At 35.2% G+C, this 26,879-nt stretch overlaps 1 protein-coding gene and 1 long non-coding RNA gene across 3 annotated transcripts in view; one reads left to right on the top strand and one right to left on the bottom strand.

Annotated features, from left to right (window-relative positions):
• Positions 1–26,879, top strand: part of Mipol1 (mirror-image polydactyly 1) — a 328,974-nt gene that overhangs the window by 230,764 nt on the left and 71,331 nt on the right. The window contains exons 13-14 of one of the 2 annotated variants that reach the window (XM_013510359.1): positions 21,933–22,163; positions 25,571–25,774. In XM_013510359.1, the coding sequence (XP_013365813.1) occupies positions 21,933–22,163; positions 25,571–25,595 (256 nt within the window). In that variant the 3' untranslated portion in view covers positions 25,596–25,774. Of the gene's footprint in view, positions 1–21,932; positions 22,164–25,570; positions 25,775–26,879 lie in introns of those variants that run through there. The other variant, XM_005376900.2, reaches the window with a different exon arrangement.
• On the bottom strand, positions 4,089–5,106 carry LOC106147735. The gene is made up of 3 exons (XR_001232656.1): positions 5,012–5,106; positions 4,604–4,743; positions 4,089–4,476 (listed from the first exon to the last, which is right to left on the bottom strand). It is a non-coding gene; the product is annotated as an uncharacterized LOC106147735 (long non-coding RNA).

The following is a 26,879-nucleotide window of genomic DNA, read 5'->3' as shown; positions in this document are numbered from 1 at the left end:
GATTAAGAGAGATAAAAAGGTCACTACATCCTTACAAAAGGAACCGTCCAAGAGGAAGAGATAGCAATAATAAATATATATGCAACAAATAACAGTGTACCCAACTATATAAAATAAATATTAACATACATGCAAAATCAAATAAGCACTATTACAGTTGTATTGGGGGATCTCAGTACAACACTGTCACAAAAAGACAGATCAACTAGACAAAAAAATCAACAGTGAAATATTAGAAATAAACTAAACTTTTGAACAAATGGACTTAGTAAATATCTACAGAATTTTCCACCCCACAATATCAGAGTACATATTCTTCTCAGCTGCACATGGGATGTTCTCCAAAACAGACGACATACTACCTCATAGAACATACTTAAGGAAATGCAAAGGGATTGAAATTATCCCATGCATATTATCAGACCATAGGGCACTGAAATTGTAAATCAGTGGCAAAAGAAGCCACAAGAACTTCATAAACACACGGAAATTAAATAGCACCCTCCTGAACAACAAATAAGTCACAAATGAAATTAAAGAATAAATTAGGCAGTTTCTACCATTAATTGATAATGACAATACAATGTACTGAAACTTACAGGACACAATGAAAGACTCCTAAGAGGGAAGTTTAGAGCAGTGAGTACCCATATCAGGAAAACAGAGCAAGCAGAAATAAACAACTTAATGGTGAACCTCAAACTTCTAGAAAAGGAAGAGCAGGCTAAGCCAAAAGCTTGTATAAGGGAGGAATGATAAAGATCACAGCAGAAATTAATGCATTTGAGACAAAGAAAGCAATACAAAGAGTCAATGAATCGAAGAGTTGGTTATTTGAAAGATTAAATAAAATTGATAAGCTGTTATCCAACCTTATCAAAAAAGGGGCAAAAAGACTCAAATCTACATAACTAGGAAGAAAAAGGGGGAAATCACAATGGACCTTGCAGAAATCCAGAAGATCATCTGTACCTACTTTGAAAACTTGTATTCTGATAAGATGGAAAATGCGAAAGAAACAGATTCCTAGATACATATGAATCACCAAAGCCAAATCAAGAAGATATAAAAATCCTAAATAAATCCATGTTAATCTTTGAAATCAAAGATGTAATTAAAAACCTACTAACAAAGAAAATCCCAGGTCTTGACATATTCACTGCTAAATTCTATAAGAAATTTGGAGAAGACCTAATACCACTACTTCTCAAACTCTTTAATGAAATTGAAAAGGAAGCAGTACTCCCAAATTAATTCCTGGAAGCAAGCATTACCCTAATACCAAAACTGGAGAAGGACCCAACTAAGAAAGACAACCACAGGCCAATCTCTCTGATGCACATAGATGCAAAAATCCTCAGTAAGATACTGGCAAAGAGAATGCAGCAATTTGTTGAGAAAATTATACACCACGACCAACTGGAATTCATCCCCGGGATGCAGGGATGGTTCAACATACATAAATCAATAAATATAATGCAACATAGTAATAGAGCCAAGGACAAAAATCATGTAACTATCTCAATTGATTCATAAAAAGGTTTTGACAAAGCCTAGCACCCATTCATGATAAAAACCCTCAGAAAATTGGAATAGATGGTTTTTCTTTCAATCAGATAAAAACCATCTATAACAAACCAACAGTCAGAATCACACTAAAAGGACCAAAACTGAAAGCCTTCACTGGAGAATAAGGAAAAGGACAAGGATATCCATAGAAGACTCCAAAAACTCCACTAAAATACTGCTACATTGAATAAGCAAATGCAATAACTTAGCTGGGTGTAAAGTCAGCATTCAAAACTCAGTAGTTTTCCTGTACCTGCATAAGAAACTCAAAGAAAGAAATTAGAGAAACAACACTTTTTACAATAGCATAAAAAAAGATATACATAGGAATTAATCTAACATTGAAAATGACAGTACTCTGAAAACGGAGATTGAAGAGGATATATGACAGTGGAAAGACATCCTATGCTTTTGGGTAGGAAGAACCACTTTATTGAAAATGGCCATACTTACAAAACTGTTGTATAGATTTAATGCAATTCTGATTAAAATTCTAATAGCGTATCTCATAGAATTAGAGAAAATAATCCTAAAATTCATTTGGAACCCAAAGAGACTTAGAATAGCAAAGGCAAGTCTGGGCAACAAAGCCAAGGCAGGTGGCATTACAATTCCTGACTTGAAATTATATTTTAAAGATACTGTGATAAAAACAGCATGGTACTGGCATAAAAACAGACCTAAAGATCAATGGAACAGATTAGAAGGTGCAGAAACAACTCCAGACATATTCAGCCACCTTGTCTTTGACAAAGGTGCCAAACACATTCACTGAAAGAAAGCCTCTTTAATAATGGTGCTGGGAAAACTGGCTCTGCACATGGTGAAGATTAAAATTGTACCCATATCTTTTGCCATGTGCTAAAACAAATTCCAAATGGATCAAAGATCTAAATTTTAAAACAGAAACCTTAAATCTGCTGGAAGATAGAATAGGCGAAACTCATGAAGACATTGGTGTAGACAAAGATTTACAAATAAAACTCCAGTTGCACAGGAACTATCACAAAGAGTCAGCAACTGGGATCTCATCTTATTAAAAAGCTTTTGCACAGCAAGAGAAACCACCAAAAGAGTGAAGAGACAACCCACAATGTGGGAAAAAATGTTTGCCAGCTGTTCCTCAGACATAGGATTACTATCAAGAACATATAAAGAACTCAAAAATATCAAACCTCCCAAATTTAAAAACCCAATCTAAAAATGAGCATCAGAGATGAATACACACTTCTCAGATGAAAAAATACAAACATTACTGGTCATTTGAGAAATGTAAATTTAAACAGTGCTGAGATTCCATCTCACCCTGGAAAGAATGGCTATTATCAAGAAATCAACCAGTAACAAATGCTGGAGGGGCTGTGGGGAAAAAGGAATCCTGGTCCACTGCTGATGGAAGTGTAGACTGGCACACCCACTGTGGAAATCAGTATGGAGAGTCCTCAAAAAACTAGGATTGGAGGTCCTACTTGACCCAGCTATTCCCCTTCTGGGTATCTCACCAGAAGAATTAAAAACATTGTACCATAGCAATATATGTGCACCCATGTTTGTAGCAGCACAATTTGTAATAGCTAAATCTTGGAAGCAACCCAAGTGCCCATTAACCAAGGAATGGATAAAAAAGATGCAGTCTTTTTATACAATGGAATACTACTCAGCCATAAAGAAGGATAAACTGGAGACTTCTATAGGTAAATGAATGCAACTTGAGAACATACCCTTAAGTGAAATAAACCAGATGCACATGTGCAAACATATTGTCTCCCTAGTGTGAGAAGCTAAAAGAGTAAATAAGATCCAAAATGTATAATAGATATTGTAAAATTGGCAGAAATTATTCAAAAGGAAAGAGAAACTGGGATGGGGGAATGGAGAAAGCAAGGAAGGGAAAAGCAAAAATATATATGCACACACACATATACATGTATATATATATACACACACAAGATAGTTAAGATAGTTATACTACTAATTTCTCTTAGTTCATTGAAAAGAAAAATTTGTGCTAATATTGTTTGGGCAAATAAATGCCTCTATCTTATACTCTGAGTAACTAATTTAAAGATAACAATGTGCAATAAATTAACCCTTGTTACCCTGCTATTACCTCGTTTTTTTTCTTTCTTTTTTTTTTTTTTTCCCGGTACCAGGAATCAAACTCACGACCTTGCACTTGCCAGCAGGTGTTGTGCCGCTGAGCTAAATCCCCAGCCCCTATTACCTCGTTTTGAAAGTTTTTTTTTCTTTTTAAAATAAAAAAAAAAAATACAGCAGAAATATTCATGAGAATGTCATGCTTTTTAAAAGGGCATGTTTAGAAGTCATGTTGTGATTGGCATCCTAGTTCCCCATTTTCTTGCTTGACTCTAAGTAAATTACTTGTTGTCTTTGGCTCCTTTTTCTTATTCTTCATGTTATATGGGATGGATCTTTCAGGATATCATGTAGATTAATATAATGTATATCATATAATTCATATAAACATCCAAAGAAAGCACTTGGTAAGACAGTCGCTATTGTTTTTATTACTGCCTACAGACCGAGAGTCGGACCTACAGAAGTGAAACAGTATTGGAGAGAGTAACATAGTTCGTTAGTGGCACAAATGGGATGAGGACAGTGCATCCTCACCAAAACTAGTTTCCTTCCATGTACAGTGCTTGCAGTTATTGAAATTATGTAGAGCTATTAGTCAGCTACTCATTGACTTACACTGTTCAATAATACTTTCACTCCCATTTTTGTGTCCTCACATTTTGGATATAAATGTCTACTGTTCAGGCCAGAATCCCAGATTTTGTTTTACGGGTATGTGGCTTAAGGATACTGTCTAGTTGTAACCTCCAGAGAGGTTTGTCAACATCCATTTATCAGAATCCGCAACATGGGTCTAGGAGCCATGACCTAGAATAAATAACACAAGGCGTTTTCACAATATGTTGTACAGCTGCCCCAGGATCAATAGCTTCTTATCCGTGAAACCTCGTGATCTATCTACTGACTGGGCTTAGGACCCCACGTGCCCTCTGACCTGAACTGTGTTCATGGTGCCTGATCCCTTACTCCAGTTTGATGACAGGCTGCTGGGTGCTCTGCGGATGTGGCCTTCTATGGGGCCAGTCTTCATTGCAGCAGTGTTGTTGACCTTCCATTCCTTACTTCCCGTGCTATCTATGTAGTCATCAGAGAAGGCGTAATGAGATTAGCTGACATTTAAATAAAACTTTACTTTTGACAGAGTTCTTCTATATATAAAATCTAAGTTGATCCCCATAGCAATTATCTACCTGTATCACAGTTAAAGAATTTAAAATAGAACTAAATAATTGGCCCTTCACAATTAAAGAATATAAAATAGAATTAATTAATTCTCCCAAAGTCACATAGACATTACATGGAGAACCCCAGGTGTTCACTACAAACCTCATCCATTTTTTACCTTTCAGTCACAGCTTATGAGCTTCTTGCTGACAGTGGATAACAGAAGTGTCCTAGGATAAAAACAATAAAATATATAAAGTGCTATCGTATAATGTGAGACCTTTCCTCACACTCAGAAGCATCATGAAAAATAAAATACGGGCATGCCTTCCCCTACAACAGAGATGCCCTGCGAAAGGCACTATTAGGTGATTTCTTCACTGTGTGGACATCATAGAGTGTAAGTACACAAACCCAGGTGATGTAGGTTGGTCACCAGACGTGGCTATCTGAAACAACCAGTAGACACAGCAAACACAACACGTATGAAGCTGCTGCTGGTATAACATGATATGCTATTTTATAGTGAATCTTTTTTAATAAGTAGAAGGAGTATTCTGAAAAGTCTGTTAGTAAGTATAGTGTAGTAAATACCTAAACCAGTAACATACCTCTTCAATATCATTATCAAGTATTGTGTGTTTGTACACAGTTCTATGTGCTGCATTTATGTGACTGACAGTGTAGTAGGTTTGTTTACAATAGCACCATCACAAATGGAGGAGTCATGTATTGGACTGTGATGCTATGGCAGCTACAATGTCACTAAGTAATAGGAATTTTTCTGCTCCATTATTATCTCATGGGACCACTGTCCTGCTGGTGGTCCGCTGTTAGTGAAACATCACTGTGCACTGCATGCCTCTACTGTCATAATGTTAACTAGGGAATAAGTATTCTCTTGGTACCAAGCAATAAGAGGTATCTGATGAATGTATCCCTATTGCTTGTTTCTTTCAGAATATAAGAACGTGACAGTATTTCTGAATAACAGTGCTGTAAAAGTTGTTGTAATTGTGTTTTAGTAATTTTTTTCATTGTTTGTGATAACTATTCTGCAAGTCTGTATGGACCACCCCCACTTGGTCCTCCGGGTTGAACCCCCACCTATGTGCTGATGATTCCCAAATGGAAAGGTACAGACCAACTCTCTCTTCATTTTGAGCTCACAGATCAAAATTATTTGCCGCACAGGTCCAGTTGATAGTTCACGGGCACTCCAGCTCAGAATGCCTAAAAACGAAAACAAAAACTTTCTTTATAAAACTGCTGTTCCTCTAAATGCCTGTAAGTCAACAAATTCTATCAATGTCACTTCTTAAATACTTCTAGAGTTTCTTTTCGCTGTTACTACCAGTACGCTGTGGAAACTTTCATTGTCTTACTCAAACTGCTGAAATCGTCTTTCTGTGTCTAGTTTTATCTTTCCCTATCATGTGCTTGAGGTGATATCTGCACCAAACTGCTTGTAGTTATCCATATAGTGTTCTTTTTTTCAGTAATATTGCTCTGTCCGTGCTGTCATGCTATCTTTTCAGGAATTGTTCTTTTCAGATAATCTACTCCTATTTGCCCCTGCCTTCACTAGTAAAATTAAATTGTCTGTCTCCATACTGTATTCTAATTATTTTTCTTCTCAATTGCACTTGAATTTCTCCAGGTAAGGACGCTCTCATTTAATGCGTAACACCAAGACTACAACACATAACTATAATATGTACTTCATAAACGGGAAATTATCATATTGCACCTATTAACTCTTCAGAAAAAGCTTTGCTTGTTGAAAGACTAACATTTTTTGTTACAGTGAGCTTAGCCATAGTGATATTGTCCTGTAATTACTGTTTCAATCTAAATGTAGCTAAAGACTTACAAGGGCAATAAAATATTTTTTCTGCTGAAGTTAAATTGAGTTTAAATTTATATTTTAGATTGGACTGTTTTTGTGACATTACTGTAAAAAGATGTAGTATTGTATTTGTTGCTTCCAAACACAATCCTCTTTCAGGCACTGTTTATCAAAGGTAAATGAGGGAGTAAAAATTATTAAGATGTCACATGTATATATACTGATTCCCCAGGATGAACTTAATTATTATGTATTACAAACATATGCTATTAAAAATTATTTTAAAAGGTAGATAGAAACATTAGAAGACTATAAAGACTAATGTTATGATGTCAGACCTTTTATTAATACTGAAAAACTCAGCTCATTCTAATTTTTTTCTCAAATAATATACAATCTTTTGCAAGATAGCATTGATATATGTAAACTCACTTTAATGACAATTTTAAAGGAATTGTTTCTGTAACAGTTAAAGTTAAAAAATAAAAATAAAAAATAAAATTGAAACTAATATTCTATTTGATATTTGCATATTTGAGTATATCTTTACAAATTAAGAAACATATTACAGAAATACATACCTTATTGACAGAAAAATGTAATCCAAAGGCACACATAATATAAAAAAAGGCTTATCATGAAAATATAAAGTTTGAAATAACGTGTTAGTTTTAAAAAACCATAGAACTGACATCATGGCACCTTCCTACAGAGTGCAGAATACAAAATTAATGAGAAGTGAGAACCTTTTAGATAGGAAAAGGTGAGGCATCCAGAAAGTGACCTTAATTGCCAAATGGATCTTTCCTAAATCTGTTTAAACTTAATCCTGAGTTTTCCATAAGAATAGGCAATTCCAAGACAGGTATAGTGGTGCAGGGCCTTTAATCCCAGCACTCGGGAGGCTGAGGCAGGAGGACCACTGTGAGTTTCAGGCCAGCCTGGGCTACAAAATGAGTTCAGGGCCAGCCTGAACTGCATAATGAAACTCTGTCTCTCTCTCTCTGTCTTGACCCCCCCCACACACACACACACAAAGTAGGAATGCTGGCATCTTGAGCTCTTTCATTCATTGTTCTATCCCTAGTGCCTAGAACAGTGGTGAAGAACCTGCGCACATGTGGTATTTGTTTTTGTTTTAAGAAAAAGATGTTAATGTATGAGTTGTTTTTTCTAAACTAAAATCTCAGAATCCAGGTTTAATTGCATTGCTGGGACTTTGCAATAAATAGGTTTTGGGTTGCATTGGCCATTTGGTCTTTAAAAGGTTCACCATCATTAGCCTAGAACAATCAATATCTAGTAGAAGTAGGTGCTCTGCAAATGTTTGTTGAATGAATGGAAAAGAGTGTCCTCAAACAGGCCCAAATGTTCATTCCCATTGGCTTCCCAGTAATTAGAAGATGGTTTATTTTCTTCTTGGTTTCAGGAAATACTTGGAAGTAGAAAAATGAGGACACTATCTTTCCCTCTTCAAGAAATCATTTCCTCACTTGCTTTAACAGAGATCTAAAGGTTTCTATTTAGAAGTAGCCATATTTGCAAGCCTGTTAAGTATTTTCAGCAAAAGTCTTTCTTTTATCACCACATTAACACGCATGACCTTCTTTAGTTGGGACGCTTTTTACTGTATTTTTCTTTAATTGATGAACTCTTCCTTCTCAGGACTCAGCTTAGCTATCATGTCTTTGAAGAAATACCTCCTAACCTTTTACTCTGGGTTATGTGCCCCTAGTCTGAACTCCTATAGATTCCTGTGCTTGTCTTTTACAATTTTACAAACTACACAATTTCTGAGGAAACATATTCATTAAAGGGTTTAGAACTAAGTCACCTGTAGCATCATAGCACATGTTACCTGTTTTCAGAAATAGACTGTCCCAGTGTAGTTGATGCAGTTTGTCTTTTCATATATGTACAAGTGTGTGTCAGAGCCAGAAAAAAATATTTTTAATTTCCTGTTAAGGTACTCATGTTTTTCAGCAGTAGTATACCCAATGGACATTTTGCTGTTTACAAGAGCAAGTATTTACCTGTGCAACCCCACTTAACTAGCATTAGATTTTCAATTCCAGTGAAGTTTCTGTGGCCATTGTGGATTGAAACCCTACACATATACATGGTGGCCTAACCCTAGTCCTTGCCTGCCCTTCGTCCCTGAACAAAGTTGGAGAAGTAGGAAAAATACGTAACATTTTACAGGTCAAAATCAGTATAGACATGTTTTTAGAAGGCAAAAACCAGAATACCAGTTTTAAAACATTTATTTCCTATATCTTCTTTCTAAACTTTGATATACTAAAATCAGTAATATACGAAGTAAAACTCCTTTAAAGTTGGACTATAGTGCCTTGCTCTTTCAAAGTGCATAATACAATATTGTTAAGTAACCGTTTTAGGAAAACTGCTTATCTGATAATGAAATGCTATTAATTCTCTTCCATTGTGAAGTGATTGTGATTTTCTACTCCAGTCAGTCAGTATTTATGAAGTATAATAAATTTTTGCACTGAAATACATGTAAACTATTTCTCTTGCCAGAATAAAAAAAGAGCACATTAACATCCTAGAAGCATGAAATACGTACAGTTTTAAAGAAGTCAGTCTCATTTCTACAAAGAACATGAGCAATATAACCATGTATTCTAATAAGGTTTACATCTGGAGAGATTTCTTGTAAAAAATAAAACTGCCAAGGCTTTTGCATAGGCAGGAGTTAAAATAGGTAAAACAAGGGGGCCTAAAACTCAATGGATAACTAATAAGGTAAATATATAAAACTCAGCCTTTGTTGTGCTGGATAAAAAACAAAAATCCAAATGCATTCTGATTTTACAGTATGTTGCAACTCTATAGCAACAGAAATTTTATAACATTTCCTTATGAGAGCAGCTGTACAACAGGTTTTGAACGAGTCTGGTGTAGTGTTTAGTAAAGTGAAAGGGCCTGGGTTCTTTTATACTTTAAGTTGGCATTTTACCAAGGAGAAAAGTTGGTGATTGTTTTTCTGCTTATATTTAAATGGCATAGTATTGTACTTAATTTAAGTGAACATTATATTATTCTCATTTGCTGTTTTTCTGAATAAAATAATAAAATGAAATAATCCAAATGCTTTTACACCTACACACTATATTGCTGAGCAAATTATTTATGGAAGGGAAGGGAAGATAAAGTTGCTTTTAAGAGTCCTTTAACATATCAGTTTGATAACTAGCAAAACACCTTTACAGCCATTAAATATTTACCAAGACTTGGCTTTGGGCAAGGGGGCAGTTTAGTGCACCAGATTGACTCTATGCAATGCCATTGATTAGCTATCAGAAGGACAGAGTTAATAAGTAACTTTAAGTATTACAGAGCACTCTACATTCTTGTCAAATCTTTTCTCTGAAGATGGCCTTAAAAAAAAAGTCAGTTACAACCAGCATTCACCCCACCAATGATTGCACAAGCACAACTTTGAAAGAAAGAAAGGCCAGGCAAATCAGTGGAGCAGTACTTAAGCAATCTTTCCTAGTGACTGTTGTCATTGCTGCTGGACTTTAGAACTGAACATGTTTACATTTAATTAGAAAGGACACACAGTTTACAGCACAGTAGCTATCAATATCGGATCAGAATTGATTTCCGCTTTCTCCCCAGTGATTGCTTCCTTCAAACTAATTAAAAAAGGCATATAACCAAATGACTCACATAAATTTTAAAGGAAAGTAAACAATATTCCCTGGATACCCAAACAAAAGTAAATGACATTCATTCTGATTATTAGCTACATTTTCTGAAAGAATTCTGATACGTATAAATGTGTTACAAGGCATGTTTTAGTGTTATCAGACCATTGATAGACCAGGTATTCCCCTTTGAAGAAACCTCAATGAATGCTTTACTGAGTACTTTAGCTCTAAGAGAAACAATAACCTTAGTTTTATCTTTATAATCCCTAAAATGTGTAGATAAAGCCCCTGACTCTGGGTTCACTTTGTCAGGTTTTCAGTTTCTACAGAGAAACTACTGAAAATGAAATAAATAACAGTTTTTCTTTTAAATAGAATGCATTGGGCACATATGTTTTTTTCTAAAATTAAAGACCATCCTAATGTGAATAAATATAATTTCTTTATAATTATATAGGCAGAATCATCAAAAAGTTATGATAAAAGATAATTTCTTGTAGGTCTCTATCTGTAATAAAGTAACCTGCCTTAAATTTCACTAGCTAATATTTTGATAATTATACTAAATAATGATGAAATGGTTTTAAAGTCAGAAGAAGACAGGCAAATGGTAGAGAAGTAGAGGTTACCTCCTTCCTTATCTATGGCATCTGCCGTACAATATCACATCTAGAATGGAAGTCCATCAAGACAAGGAAATACACACAATTCAAATTGAGTACAGGACTTGAGATATACTTAGTTAATTCACAAATAACAAATATTCAGTAAGGATTCTTTTAGGCAGTGTGATGGATTAACAACTGGCAGTCAACTTGTAACACCCAGCTGAACTGAACCAGCATGGCGCTGGGTGTGGGAGGCCACCTGAGGATTGTTGCCAGCAGCATAAGTGGAAGAACTGAAGAGGAAAATGTTTAGAGGCTGTTGGGAGCTGATAGAAGCTATGGGGAAGCTGTTAGGGAGCTGCTGGTTCCCTTGGGCTATTCTGCTGGAAGACCTTGTCATGCTGGCTTTCCTGATGAACCTGGCTGTTCTCGTTGGAGGAGGAGCTCAGGTCCTCATTGTCGCTGAGAATGGCGATGGTTCACTTTGGGGGAGTTCTGGTTCTTACTTTGATTATTGCCTCCTCGCTCCGGAGAGGAAGGTAGTGCACTGCTCAGTCTCCTGGAGAAGCTTGTCACATAGGATTCCTGGTGGGAACTCTGCTGTCCTCATCATCGGAGGAGCTCAGGACCTCACTGTTGCTGAGGATGGCTGTGGTACTTTTCGGGGGTGCTCTAGTTCTTACTTTGAGCATCACTTCCTGGCTCCAGTTCATATCCCTTAGCCTGGTAGCACGGATTCTTCATCCTGCTAGCACAGACTTTCTAGCTTCCACCACTACTTTTGGGCCTTCCCAGCGTGGATCTGTGAAACAGGCCTGCGTGAGACATTGTCATGGGCTCTAGGCCTCCAGTTGGACTCACAGGAGGCATTGTTATGGGCTCTAGGTCTTCAGCTGGACTCATGCGGGACATTTGCATGGGATCCAGGCCCTCAGCTGTATTCTTTGGTCTTTAGTGTGTGGACAGATTTCCCACACTCTATTTTTATGTATGATTATTTGCATGACTATTATAAATAACCTTATAAAATATGTGTCCTGTATTGTACAGTTTCCCCTTGCAAAACCATAAACTACAACAGGCAGTGGAGATAAAATGATAATATTCCTCTAAGGCAGGGGCCAGGTATGTGGTTCAGTAGTAGAGTGTGAGCTTAGCATGCATGAGACTCTGGATTCAATCCCTAGCACCAAATAAGAGCAACAACAATAACAATAAAAATTTTTGAAATCTCTGTAAGATTAGAGATTTGGATCCACTTTCATTACTCTTGTGTTCCCTAAGCGCTTACTTTGTAGTTGTTATGCTCTGTGTGTGTCTGTCTGGTTGCTTAGTGAATATCTACTGAGTGAATGACTCATTTCAACAGATATTTCATGACAGCAAATGTTCACTCAGCCACCAGGGGGGCCTCCAGTAGTGCTTGTTTTCAGTACTCCAGGACAACTACTGAAATCCACAATGACACTATACAATGAGAGTCCGCTTAAAATCCCCCCTTCAGATAGAATAACTCATGAACATTCTTTATGCTCACTTTTTTATTTCACTTTCTTTCTAAATCTTCAGCTTTTTATTACTCTTAGTGTTCACAAAGCAACCAACCTATAATTCACATTGATCACTAATACCCAGGGCTTATATTCTGCAGGACACGTACAAATTGCAAAGATTCTTGTCAGCCATTAAAACATAAAAATACAAAACCAAATGACCAACACAAGGAACCAGTAATTGATTAGTCAATTTCAAAATATTTGTTTAACCTCTTTCTAGGTAGTAAAGTTCAAATGATAAAATAATTTCCTAGCGCCTATTATCCATTCATAGTGAAAAACACAAGAGAGTGTCACCTAACTGGACACCAGATTATTTTTCTTGAAGTTGGTGTGCAAACTGAGATATAGAAGGATGATAGACCCACAAGGATAAAAGACTCAATCAAAAATTGGCAAGTGGAATTAATAAACACTTCTCAGAAATCATACAGATGGCCAGTAAATACATGAAAAAATATTTAGCATCTTTGGTCATTAGAGAAATGCAAATTAAAATAACATTGAGATTCCATCTTACTCCAGAAAGAATGACAGTCATCAAGAAATCAAATAATAATGAATGTTAGGCTGCAGGGAAAAAGGAACTTATACATTGTTGGTGTGAATGTAAACTGGAATAGAAAGGAAAATCAGTATTCCTCAATAAAACTTAAAATAGAAATTCCATTTGATCCTGCTATTCCCCTGTTTAGTGTCTTCCCAAAAGAGTTAAAGACATCGCATTGCAGTGATACATGCACACTTATGTTGATCATTGCACAATAGCTAAGTCATGAAAACAGCCTATGTGTTCATCAACAGATGAATGGATAATGAAAATGTAATTCTTATATACAATGAAATACTACTCTGCTATAAAGAAGAGTAAATTTGAGCCATTTGTAGGAAGATGGATGTGCCTTGAATCCATAGTATTAAGTGAAATCAGACACACAAGCTTAAAAATCATAGAGCTTCTCTTATATGAGAAGCCCAAAGTATAAATAAATCAAAGAGCAAAGTAAAGGTAGACAGTAGGAAGTAGGTACATATTTAATAAATGTAAAAGGGACTAAGAGATGACAGGAGGGTGGAGGTGGAGAGAAAGGGGATGTTAAAAGCAATTAAGATGAATCATGTACCAACCACCCACATTGAATATGTTCATTATTTTATTAGTACCACAAATGTACTAATAAAAATAAAGAAGCAATGGAGTAAAAAATAAATTAATAAAAGGATAAGTAAAAGAGAGTGAAGTAAAGGGGGTAGGTGAGTGTTCTAGGTGATGTGAAAGTTACTCATCCTGACTTGAAGTTTAAGGGCAAACAGAGAGGCAAGAAGGTCTTCAGAAATTAAGAAATTTAGACTTAGGAAATGTGAGGAACCATTAAGTAGTTTTAATTCAAGAAATAATGGTTCATACCTGTGCCTTTGAAAATTCACTCAAGTGAAGGAGCAAGTGAGAAAATTATGCAATAATGCACTTGGCAAATGAATAGCAAGCACTCTAAATAAACATACTGGAAATGGAACTGAAGATTGTAAGGTATGAAGGCCATTTAAGCATAAATGAGCAGAACTGACTAGATTGTGAAGTAAGAGATAGATGTTAAGGTGATGCATAGGTTTGGGGCTTGAACAACTTGAGTTGCTGATGCCCAGGGAAAAAGGAGAAAGAAAAAGAGACAGCTCGGACAGAAGTAAAACATGAGATTATGTGTTCAGTGTCAAACAATGATTTGTAGTATCTGCAGAATGGTCAGTTGGAGAGGTCTACAAGGTAGTTATGTAGAACTATTGCTCAAGAAATATCTGAGCTGGAAACAAATTACTTATGTAGAGGATTAAGCGTAGCCAGGAGAGGAGGTGAAGTCAAAGGAGAGTGGGCAGAAGAAGGAAGGCACCAATAGTTAAATATTGTGTAGGGGAAAAGAAGCCCCCAAAGGATACCGAGAAGTGTCAAGGAAAGATAAAGCTGAAAATGCATTGTCATGGAAAGCAGACAAGCAAAATATTTTCAGATAGAATTGGCTTCAGGTATAGGTCAAATAGGTAAGAAATGAAATGTGTCTTCTATACGGCGGTGTCACTGGCATCACCTTGGAGAAGGTGAAGACAGCCAGCATAGACAACTTGATTCTAAATGAAATGATACCAAATAAGGCTTAGGAAAATCCCTCTTTTCAATCAAACTAGAATATCTGGAGAATTTATTTAGTGAGAATCCCTGATAGAAAATGTACACATCTCCTTTGTTGTATTTGTGGTCCAGGTAGCTAAAAGGGGAGTTGCTGAACTTTACTGTATTTTCTAGATTTAGATCTCAGCATGTTTCCATTTTCTCTTGCAACTCTGGAGCTAACCTTGTTACTCTGTCTTTAAAATTGTTCAGTAGCTTCTTGTTTGTCTTAGCTAAAAAAAATGTGATCTTCCTCATTCCAAAAAGACCCTGTGTGGCTAGTCCTCCACCGTTTTTCCACTGGTCTCTTAATACTGGCCTAACAGGGCTTCATTTAGCTCTTCAATATCCTCTCTTTTAATCTTAAGGCCCTTGCTCATTTCTTCCCTATGCCTGAAATTCTTTCTTCGCCCTTCCTCTGGTTAATACTTACTCTACCTACTGTTAAGTCTCAACTCAAATGTCATCACCCCTCTTTTACAGGATTTATAATAATTTGAAATATGTTCAGTCGGTACTGATCTATCTTTGTCATCACCCAACTTTCATAGCATGTGTAATAGATTGAAGTATATTTAGTCAGTATTCTCTTTAGACCTCTCAAGATACCCTGAACTAAATAGTCATTCATTTGTAAGGGAAATTGGGCCTGAGATGTCAGAAGGCAGCTACTCAGTTCTAAATACTTACAAAACAAAACATATGCACATATTGACTGAACCTCATCTGTACCAATTCAATTAACCAAGCAGTTATTCAGGAACATCTATGTATTAGATGCTGTGCATTTGTAATAACTTCATAAATGAATTCATTTAGACCTCCTATCTGACATTAGCATCCCTGCTTATCCCTAACATATATAATATAACATAAAGCTATACATCTAATAGGACGACTTTTCTTCATGGAGTTAATTGAAATCAGTAATAAAATTGAAAAATACTGATACTCTGTAAGAACAGTTGATTATTTTGTTCTTATATCTTAATACAATTATTCATGCTGGATTATATTAATACAGATATTAATGCCGTCTGCTGATATCATTTTATGGTTCCCACTGGAATATAGAAACTTGAACATTTTTATATCCCTTTGCCTTTCCTTCCTCATAACTGTTTTCAGTATGTACTCTACACTCATTTAGAACCATGCCATAGCGTTATAAGTTTTTCTTCGGTCATCTAACATCGTTTTAAAATTCAAATTGGCCTGTTATACATCTCCATACTTTACCGATAATGTTCTGTATTCCTTCCTAACATTCTAAGGTTTGCTTTTTTATCTTTTGCTTTATATTTAGACAACTTCCTTTCATTATTCATTTTTATTAGGTCTGCACAGGACAAATTCTCTTAGAGAATATCTTGAGCTTTCATCTGAGAATATCTTGATTTTTGTCTTCATTCTTGCAACATATTTCTCTAAGTCAAGAATACATATGGATACATATGGGTTGGGAGTTTTCTTTCTTTCTTTCTTTCTTTCTTTCTTTCTTTCTTTCTTTCTTTCTTTCTTTCTGTTTTTTTGAGACAGGGTCTCACTATGCAGTTCCAGCTAGCCTTGAGCTCACTTTGTAGCCCAGGCTGGTCTGGAACTTGCAACAATCCTCCTCCCTCAGCCTCCTGAGTGCTGGGATTACAGGCATGTGCCACCATGCCCGGCCCAGGTTGAGAGTTCTTTTCTTTCAGCTTTGGGGAAAAGAATTGTGCCACTTTCTTCTGTCCTGCTGATTTCTCAATAGAAGTCTGCTGTGTTTAAATTACTTTTCCCCTACTCTGTGTATAGAGCCAGTCACAGACTACTCTCAAGATCTTGTCTTTGCCTTTAGTTTTCACAACTCTAATGATATGTATATCTTTGCATGCACTTAATGTGGATTTTCTTCATGTGGAGTTGTTGGCTCCTTGTAGGTTTATGTTCCTTCCCACATTTGGGAAGTTTTCAGTCATTATTTCCTTTAAGTACTCTTTTATTTCTTTTTCCCTGATCCTGATAGTGTGGATGTTAGTTCTTTCAGTATATTCCACAGGAAATTGAAGCTCAAGTGTTTTGTTTTTTTTTTAAATCCATGTGTCTACTGTTCATATTAAGTCATTTTTATTGTTTCATCTTCCAATTTGGTGATTCTTTTCTCTGTCCTCTGCGTTTTGTTGTTGGACCCAACCACCAGAGTGTACACTTTAATTATTATTGTTCTCAGTTCTGAAATTTTCATATTTCTTTATTACATCACCTTTTTCTCCCATCTTCTCAAAAGTCTCCCTTCAATTATATTAGGGAGTATTATTTTTATTTTATTTCCAGCCATGACTCCTGTTTATAGTTTTAACATGGTCATAAAATTATATCTATGTGTTATATGATATAACTTTAATATGACTTATTCCGTATAATCTAAGAAGTGATGAATATAAATGGCTTTGTGAACATAATCCTACTATTCTTCTTCTGAGGACACCAAATTCATGCAGCATGTAATCCCCTCTTGGATAATGAGGAAGTGGCCAACATCAGTTTCAAGTGCTATTGTACATTTAATAGTTAGATATTTTGAAATTATTCCTTAAAAATTGTTGTGCAGATTGATACCTTTCTTTTCTAGTTGATAAACTCAAAAATATTTAATAACTGCCTGTTTATATCATAAAATGTAGTATCTATGAGTCTTAGTAAATATTAAGTTCACCATTATATCCACCTTAAAATTATTAAGAATTTAAACTTTAGTATTATTTAATATTCTTTATAGCAAGGAAATTATTCTTTATAACAAAGAATTATTATTTGTAGTAAATAATTTTAATGTTATTTCTTTAAACTGAATCAACTGCAGCAAAAGAAGCAACAAATCAGTGAAAACACCAAACTGATTACCGATTAAATCTCCTCATCCACCCTCTTAACCATTCTGAATATATTTTCTTCTATCTGGGTGTCACTCAGAATTAGACATAAGCTAATTTCCTCAAAATTAAGTGAGAAGGTCAAGTATTATTTGCTTGAAAGGCCTTGGCAGATTAATTGATGCAGTAAACCAGGAAGTAAAATCAGACACTGTCCTCTCAGAAAGATTACACATACTTTCACCTTTCAGACTTGCTTTGGTTTTATTTATTTTAATTCAGTAAAACAAGCTAAACCTGCCTCTTTTCTTAATGAATGATTTAAGAATGTTATCAGTAAGTGAATAAAGGTTGAGAAAACTGGTTTATTTCACCCAATTCATGGAAAACCTGTAGAAACAGGCAATTATTTTTCAGCAAAGTATTTACAAAATGTCTGGGTGATGTATAAGATACTGTATAAAGTTAATTAGATATAAATAATTTCTTTTAAAAATGATACAAGTATGAATACCTGTTCTTGGGCAGATATTGTGCTAGATATTTTCACATATGTACGTTACCTTATTTCATTCTCATATGAACTCATGAGTTTTTTGTCATTGTTTTAGAGTGGAGGAAATTAGTGTTCAGAGGGTAAAGTATTTTTTTCAAAAGTATGAGTGAATGACAAGACTCAAATTTGAATGTACATCTTCTCACTGAAACCCACCATCTTTTCGTCTACTCCAAGTTTAACAACATCGTTGATATATACTGGACTGGATAGTTCTTTACTGTGAGTGTACTCTGCACTAGAGGATATTTAGTGGCATTTCTGGTCTCATTCAACTAAATGAATAATAGCATCCCTCTGGTTATGACAACCAGAAATGTCTGTGGATATTGCATAATGTCCTCTGAGGGACAGAAATACCCCAGTTAAGAACTTTTTATATTATAGCACCTGTCCTCTAAATTCCAATTTAAAACTAATTCATTCAATTAAACAACTTATGTATAGAACACAATTGATTAAGCAACTATAAAATAGGTGAAGCACATAGAGAAGAGCAAGTGTATATAGAGGATGGTGACTCAAATGACCTAATGTAAGGCATTGAGTAATAACTGATCTTGAAGACAAAAGCGGAAATCAGGCTAAATATCATCAAAACTTGATATAAATGGAAAACTACCAGTTGGAAGAATAAGCTTAATTCATGTGTGACATTACAGCTGAGAGACAGTGCATTCCACAAATGGGTAAGTGGATAAGTTGAGGAGATTACAAATACCTGCAAGAAAAATATTTAAGTGGGTCATAAGCCTGATAGGTTCCAGATATTTTAAGCTGATAAAGTACGGAGAGTGAGGGTCTAGGAAGGTAGGGCCACAGACATGAGTGACAGTAGACTAACAGACATCAAATCTAAGACAAAAAAAAAAAAAAACAAAAACAACTAAGACAAAAACCATTACACAAAGGAAATTTTAGCCAGATATGATGGTACAGTGCCTGTAATCCAAGCCCTCTAAGAGGCTGAGGCAAGAGGATCACAAGTTTAAGCCTAATCTGGGCATTTCAGGAATTTAGCAAAGGCCTGTCTCAAAATTAGAAAATGAAAAGGAGTGGGAATGTAGCTCAGTGTAAAGGCCCCTGGCTCAATCACCAGTACAGAAAAAAAAAAATCTATTACATGCTACTTGTTGGAGCAGAGTAGCTCCTATTGAAAGGCATTTTCTACATTGACCTTCTATTAAAATTAATGTGATCACACAGAAAAAAAAATACTGTGACAAGCAGCATAGCATAGGAGATAATGTATAGTCTTATTTGATTGAATCATAAATACAATAATGTGAGATATTACTAAGTAAAAATATTATATTACCTTCACAGTAATTAGAAGTTATCATTCTATGTGAATATTGTGTGAGCTGCACTATTACATGTTTGAACTTCTAAGAGTGATTCAGTTGATTCTGCTATGATTTTATCATTTATTCTTATTGTCATTTCAAACATTCCCATATAATTTAAGTGTCATTAAGTTGTAATGCTGTTGGTATGCCTAATAATGTGTCCAAAGATAAGTCACTTTGGAAAGAGGTTAAACGTGATAAGGCTCCCTGAAGAAAGCTAAACTTTGGGTCTGAGGAGTCAGGTAGGGAAGAAAAAGTACTCGCTGAGTGGAAATAGCACTAACCCCAGAAATGGGCTTCCGTGGTTGTATAGATTCATCTATACTGGAAACATACTCTCCCTACTTCAGCTTTATTCCAATAGGAATAAAGGAATTCCAATAGGAAATAAAGGAATAACCTTTATTTCCAATAGGAAACTTCCCTAAGAACTGTGAGTATTTCTATTTATTCAAGCTCTTAAGGAATATGTCCTCAGAAAATAGAGTTGACTGATATAAATGGAGTATTAATACTTTGGCAGTGGGAACTATATCCCAAAATGAAATTGCAAACAATTTGCCAATTATCGTAAGTTCTAAGGAGTAACGAATAAGAGATACTAACATTAAGAGAAAGCTTCAAAATTTAGATCTGAAGAGGGACAAAGTTTTCTAAGAAAGTGGTATTTGTGCTGTGACTTACTGGATGCGTAGGAGTTTGTCAGATTGAATCAGAGGTAAGAGCAATACAAACAGTTTCCTTAACCAGGCAAAAAGGCTGGCGTACTTGAGAAACTGATACCTGGCTGAAAGGTGAGCCGGGAGAAAGGCCGTTATGCAGAGCTCTGTAGTCCAGGGCAAGTACACAGGAGTCACCAAGCTTGGAGAAGAAGGCTGCGTTTACCTTCTGGCTCTGCAGGAATGATGAGGTTGTTAATTTTCCTGCCTCTGTTTCGATTTCCTCCTCAATAAAAAAGAAATAGTAGAACTTCTCCAACAGGTTGTTCTGAGGTCTAGCAAATCAAAATATGTCATTTTTTTATTTTTAGAGTTTTTTTTTAGTTCAATGAGATGCTATTGCAGGATTTTAAGTGATATTATCTAGTTGCTTTTTTAAAAGTTCACTGCAGTTATGGCTCTGATTTGAGAACATTTTGATGGAAAGTAAAAGGATCCCAAGGCATTTTGAACAAGGCATTTTAAGACTTTAAGAGAAGTCAAATGTCCATCTACACATCACTCTAATTTTATAAGTAGTAAACAGCCCACCAGACTTTAGCAACATTCTCTATTCTTAGGGACTAAATTGAATTTTGAAATGATTTTGTTTGATTTATCAACTGTCCTTGTGTTGTGTGCATTTCATTTCTATATGACACCTACTGCAAAGTGAAACACTGGAAAGGCTTATAGATAACTTTAAAAGAAAAAGATTCTAATTTGAACAGCTTTAGATAAAGTAACAGCCTAGGTATTAGGCCCATCGAAAATTCTCTGACTAGCTTTTTACATCATTAAAACTTATATTGCTTTCTTTTACATGATCAATCTGTATTATATAGTTAGGTTGTTGTACTTCAAGTCTCCAGTTCCCATTTCCTTTGTATGCATATACTGAAATGATTTTATTTAATAAAAAAAGAACATCTCCTAGTGGATTTTAAATTTCCCTTATTAAATATTTATATTTTCAAAATGTCTTTATTTAATTGAGTGAGGTGCTTGGTGCCATTTCAAAATAACCTCAGGTGGTAGGTGTAATGACATATCAAAGATTTGACCTTTAGCATTTTAGGATTCTATTTATCTGCATTTTCTTCTGCATTCATTTAGTCTTAATTTATATGCTATTTCTCTGTATGACTTAATAAGTGCATGTATTTGGAATAAGATTCATTAACCATTAAAATGTGTGTGTATATATATATATATATGAATATATATTATTTCTGTGCAATCTGACTAGTGATTTTAACTTCATTTATGTCTGAACTGTGACAAGTAGAAATTCTGTGTGTAAGACTGGTCGGTATTTGCACAAACCTCATTCGTTCTCATTAAATGTTTAGCAGAATAGAGCCTAGATTTCCTAAACTAATGGCCGTTCTCTCACTTCCCACTTCTTTGAAGTTGGCTTATTATATTGTTTTATTTACCTAGAGATACTCTATTTTCCAATTCTCTGCTATTCCTTTAAAGAAAATTGAATGTAATATTTACACTGATATAATTAAATTAACATCTTGCAGTATCTTTCTGTGTGCTTTGGTAGCATAGATAATCATTTGTCTGGGTAGCTTTAAGCCTACAAGCTGAGTTATGGAATAATTATCAATTATACTATTGTGATATAAATACTATTTTCATTTACCCATTTAAGCATCTGTATTGATTTTGAGAAGTGGAGATTTCTAAATGGAGATTTTTATTAAATGGATCATTTAAAAAAATGGATCATTGATGGGTCAGCCTAACTTATTTGTATTTAAATTCTTTTTGTATTTTCTCAGTTTACACAAATCTTTATCTCAAGAAGAAAACCTGAAGGATCAGTTTAACCATACCCTTAGTACCTATGAAGAAGCTTTGAAAAATAGAGAGAGCATTGTTTCCATCACTCAACAACAGAACGAAGAACTGGCTACCCAACTGCAGCAAGCCCTGGCAGAGCAAGCAAACATGGAATTACAGCTTCAGCGTGCCGTGCAGGCCGCCCAGGTCGCCAATGAGAAAGTTCAGAAGTAAGTAAAATGATCACGGAATATTTCAAAAACACAAAACAAAGCACAAGCCCTCTTATTCTTTTGAGAACTAGACAATTTATATGCAGTATCATTTATACTGTAAGTGATTTAAAACAAAAATTAAACCAATGAGCTTTTTTAGGTCACAAATCATCATCCATGTTTGGGATCAAAAAATCATTTTCTTGGGGATAATTTTTACTGCTTAGGATAGACTTTTTATTTAATAACTGATCTTTATCAGTTTATGGAGGCCATACTATTAAATTCTTCCACACACCCATATTAATAGGCAAAGTTATTTGTAAGACGAAGAGACAGTCAAGTTACCACCTGTCCTCATTTAGCTCCATGATAATCCTGCTGAAATCAACTATGACCTTGCAATCTGAGGCCTCTAGATGCATAGAATCCAGTACAGTGAAATTAATTTTCATGTGTTGTTCTTCTGAAGTATTCAATACAGCTTTTTGCAGTGCATAATTATATTTGTTTATTTTGAATGATCTTTGCATTTTTATTAAAATTTAAATAAAGCTGCATAATCAGCCATTCTTTATGCCAGCTAGCAGAATGTTAACAATTTACCAGGCAAAGGTGTCACTTATTAATTGATGGAATTCGAACACTGTAGCAGAATTTTCTAAGGAAATTTTAATATAAAAGAACTTGTCACTTTAACCTTCTTTATATATTGTTAATAGCACTACAGCATTCACAAAACCACCTTGACTTTCTGATACATGCCTTTTTCCATAATCTTTCTGTTGAGCGTTACAGTATGAAGCAGTGCTCACTTCAATGTTTCTTACTTCCTGCTGCTTCTCATTTCAGAATAAATCCTCTCAACCACTTCTTCAACATCTCTGAAATTATATTTCAATTGCTGACCTAAAATCAGGTGAAACTAGTCCAAACTATTTTAAAACAGTTTACAGATTGTGTATATTAATCTCTGCTACCAATGTACCTTTAAACTCTTGACCTATATAAATATTACACATTTTTTAGATTTAATGATTAGGCTTATGTTCAAATCAGAAACTGTCTAGTTATTCAAAAAGTACCTAACAGTCTAAGAGCCATGATGTATTGCATTTCATTGTAAATCACAATCGGTAACTTTTGACAGTCAGGACCTGATTTAGTTTTGTTTGCTCAAAGTCTACGAGTAATTACAAAGTTTTATTTACACATAATCCTTCAATTTCTATCCGTGACTAAAATTTTTAAAACAGTAGTTTCCAGACACCAATTTGGTTTTCCAAAAATAGCAATGTCAACTTTTTATTTTTTATTTTTTTATTTTCCAATTTGGTTTTCCAAAAATAGCAATGTCAACTTTTTATTTTTTAATTTTTAGCTCTCATCAATTATCACCATTTTGTGGAAAACAAAAGAACTTTTGTGTACCAAAAAGTAGACTAAACATCACCTCAGAGAATGCTTGGAGTATATTAACTGCTGGACAATGTTTATATATCATCCTTATTTTGCACATTTAATCCCAGACAGATGAAAACTTTTTAATGAAATGACACCAATCTATGGATCAGATTTATGCACAACAGTTATGTTATTTACAAGAGTTAAGTGTTAAATTTAAATGTTAAATCTCATATTATGATTTCCCACAAGACCTAGATGAAACACGAGCAAGCTTTTCTTCCCTAGTTCAGTTCATTAGATTTCATTTTAAACTGCCATAATTTAGGCAGAGTGTATCTTCACTGAAGGTAATGTGGATGTCAATCTGTTTTCCTTGGTTTAAGGTGAATGTTATCCTTAAGGAGAAACCAACTAAGAAGACTGTAAGATGATATTATGTTTTTCTCTGCAGTCTGAAATTACTGTTATTAGTGAACATTTTGGAAGTCTTTTGAAAATATGTCAGTATTCCAAGCATTTCAAAATTAAAACTAAAGAGGTTTGACTCACTTCCTTCCCTCTGCAGCCAAATTTCTTCAGTAACTGACTTTTAATCACTATCACTAACTTCAATTCCCATTCATTCCTCTGCTACTTATTTTACTGTGGCTGATTCTTACACTGAACTTGTTCTTTGCAAAATCACCAGTAGTTTTCCAGCTACTAAATTAATGGTCTATTTTTGACCACATTTTTGCTTTAAAACCAATAGATGATCATGATAAAAATAAAGAAATATAATTCCATGTCTTCAATAATATAGCACAGTTGTTTAAAAGCTCAGGCTTTGGATTGACATTATGTAGGTGTGGACTCGGACATTTTATCTTAAGACCTCATGCTAGCGTGGACAAAGGTACTCTTGCCTCGTGATGTTTTTATGAGAATAAGACGAAATCATACATGCGAAAGAACAATGTATGTTCCATATCCTGTTGGCACCTCTCTCCACACTACACCGTCTCATTCCTCGGAAGGGCTGTGCCCTTCAAGGCTAATGCCATTGCCTGCATCGATCCCCCTGCTTGGAGCCTTTTGCCCTTTCCCGCATGAGAACCTGTGAGAGTCAGTGTAGCACACAGGACAGAAAACAGGCTGTGTAATGAAGTCAGAAAGTCCTGGTTTGAATGCCTGTTCCCTACTTATTACCTGTGAGATTGTAGGCAAGTTACTTCCCCTCTGTGGGGAAAACTTCCTCAGATAAACTCAGACAGTAGTACTGACTTCAGAGACAGCGTTCTTGTGAGGAATAAATTTAATAACATGTGGAATACCTAGTGCAGTGTCAGTAACTAATCTAAGCCTTGTATAGTGTATATGATTAGTATGATTATATCCATCAGTATAACAACAGTTCAGTTGCTTTTTCTCTATGGTCTTCTCCATCTTCCTAGAAAGTAAAAGCATTTTCTTCTGTGTGTTATCAGGGAATTTTGGATTTGGGTTTTTTTTTTTTTTCAGGTATTAAAAGCTTTTACAGTCAATACCATACTCATCTTGTTGAACCTTATAGCCTGTTGCCATGCCCAAAGATAGTTATTGTGCTATATTATTTACATATTCATATATATTTATGTTTTGTTTATGTGCCTTTCCTCCATTGAACATAGGAAACATATCCTAAAAATTTATGTGATGCATGTTACCTATTGAGGACTTTATGAATGTTGTTTCGAAAATGGGGAGGGAGATGGAAAGCTTATGTTCGGAGGTCTGGGAATGATGCTAAGCAGCTTTATGTATCAAATAAACATCTTTCTATACAAAGATGCTGAGACATAACCGTATGATCACACAGTAACTATTTTAGGACTTACTAAGGTTAGTAAGTGCACCAGTGACAAAGGCAGTCAAATTTTATGATATGTATTCTGTTTGTTTTTTATCATTTAATACTGTTCACCCTTCATTCGTAAAGCCTTTTCTTAGGTTCTTTCCCTTCTATTGCTTCTTTATTTCTGCTCCATTTCTTTCAGGTATTATGGCTACCAGCTACCCTAAGTGACTGCTCTGAAGATTACCTCTAGGTAATTTCCAGGAAATACCATCCCTTTTCATAACCTTTAATCACTACTATCCCCAAATAACATCCAAATATTTGCATGCTCATCTCTCTCCTGAGATCCAGTGTCACGTTCCCAAATTCTTTACTTTTCCCTCTCTTGGAAGTAAAGTCTTCCACGCTCCTCTGTATTTTCTGTCTTAATTCAGTTCATGAACTTAAGTAATTTCAGCTTTGTTCCTTTTCCCTTGTTCTTTTTCACCTGGCACGTTCACTTTGCCACCAAATTCTGTTGTCTGCTGCCTAAACATCTCCTGATTCCCTATACCCCGTTCTCAATAATTAATTGCATTTTCTCAAGTCCTGATCATTCCTCATCTAGTTGATTGTAGCAACTAGAATACTAGTCTGCCCACAACTGGTTCTCTCAGGTTTATCCTCTTCACTGTCTGCAGAGTTCATCTTTCTCGCACAGAATTTAAATTGTATCATTTTCCTGTTACAACTTAACATGATATATGAGGCCATCACTGCCGTCTCCCTGTCTCCCCTTGTTCCAGTATCATTTACTCCCCCAGCGCTTGCCACATATCTTTGTATATGCTATTCCCACTTTTAGAAAATATTGCTGCCTTTTAGTGCATGGCCACACTTTTTTCCCCTAAAGTCCAGCCACACTTTTTTCCTCTAAAGTCCAACATTACTCTTATAATGAAGCTTTAACTAGCTTCTTCCAGTTGTTTCTTTATGTCCTTTTCTACTCTTTCTTGGTACTTAATCCATACTTTCATTAGGGATCTTAGTCACCTAGGTGTTGTAATTGTTTTGTATGTATATTTCCTACCTACTGCCACTTCCACCTAGATACCTCCAAAAATCCATGCAGATGCCACTTGTAAAGTAACTTACTCCATAAATGCTTACAAACAAATGAATTAGTATGATTTAGTGGGTTACTACAATAATGAACTAAAGTAAAGCTGGTCCATTCAGAAATACATTGGAAAAATTTAGGTGTACTCAGATCTGCTTTATGGCTTCTTCCAACCCACTGCCCAAAGAGTTCCAGTTTCATAGAAAAGGATGATTTCCTTTGTGGTTGGCAGCGCACCTTCCCTCACTGGAGCCGCTGTGGACCTTCTCTCTCAGGAACTGGAATCTCTTATTTCCTCATGACCAGATTTAACCTTGTTCTAAGCACCCACTTTCATGAAGTTTAAGTACTTATAAGACATGAAATCTTTAATAATAGTAGAGAAAGACTATATACTGTTGTAGCATAG

This window comes from Chinchilla lanigera, unplaced genomic scaffold (genome assembly GCF_000276665.1).
Source record: "Chinchilla lanigera isolate Chin_1 unplaced genomic scaffold, ChiLan1.0 scaffold00008, whole genome shotgun sequence".
In the NCBI taxonomy this organism is placed as follows: Eukaryota; Metazoa; Chordata; class Mammalia; order Rodentia; family Chinchillidae; genus Chinchilla; species Chinchilla lanigera.
This window is presented reverse-complemented; position numbering and strand designations above follow the sequence as displayed.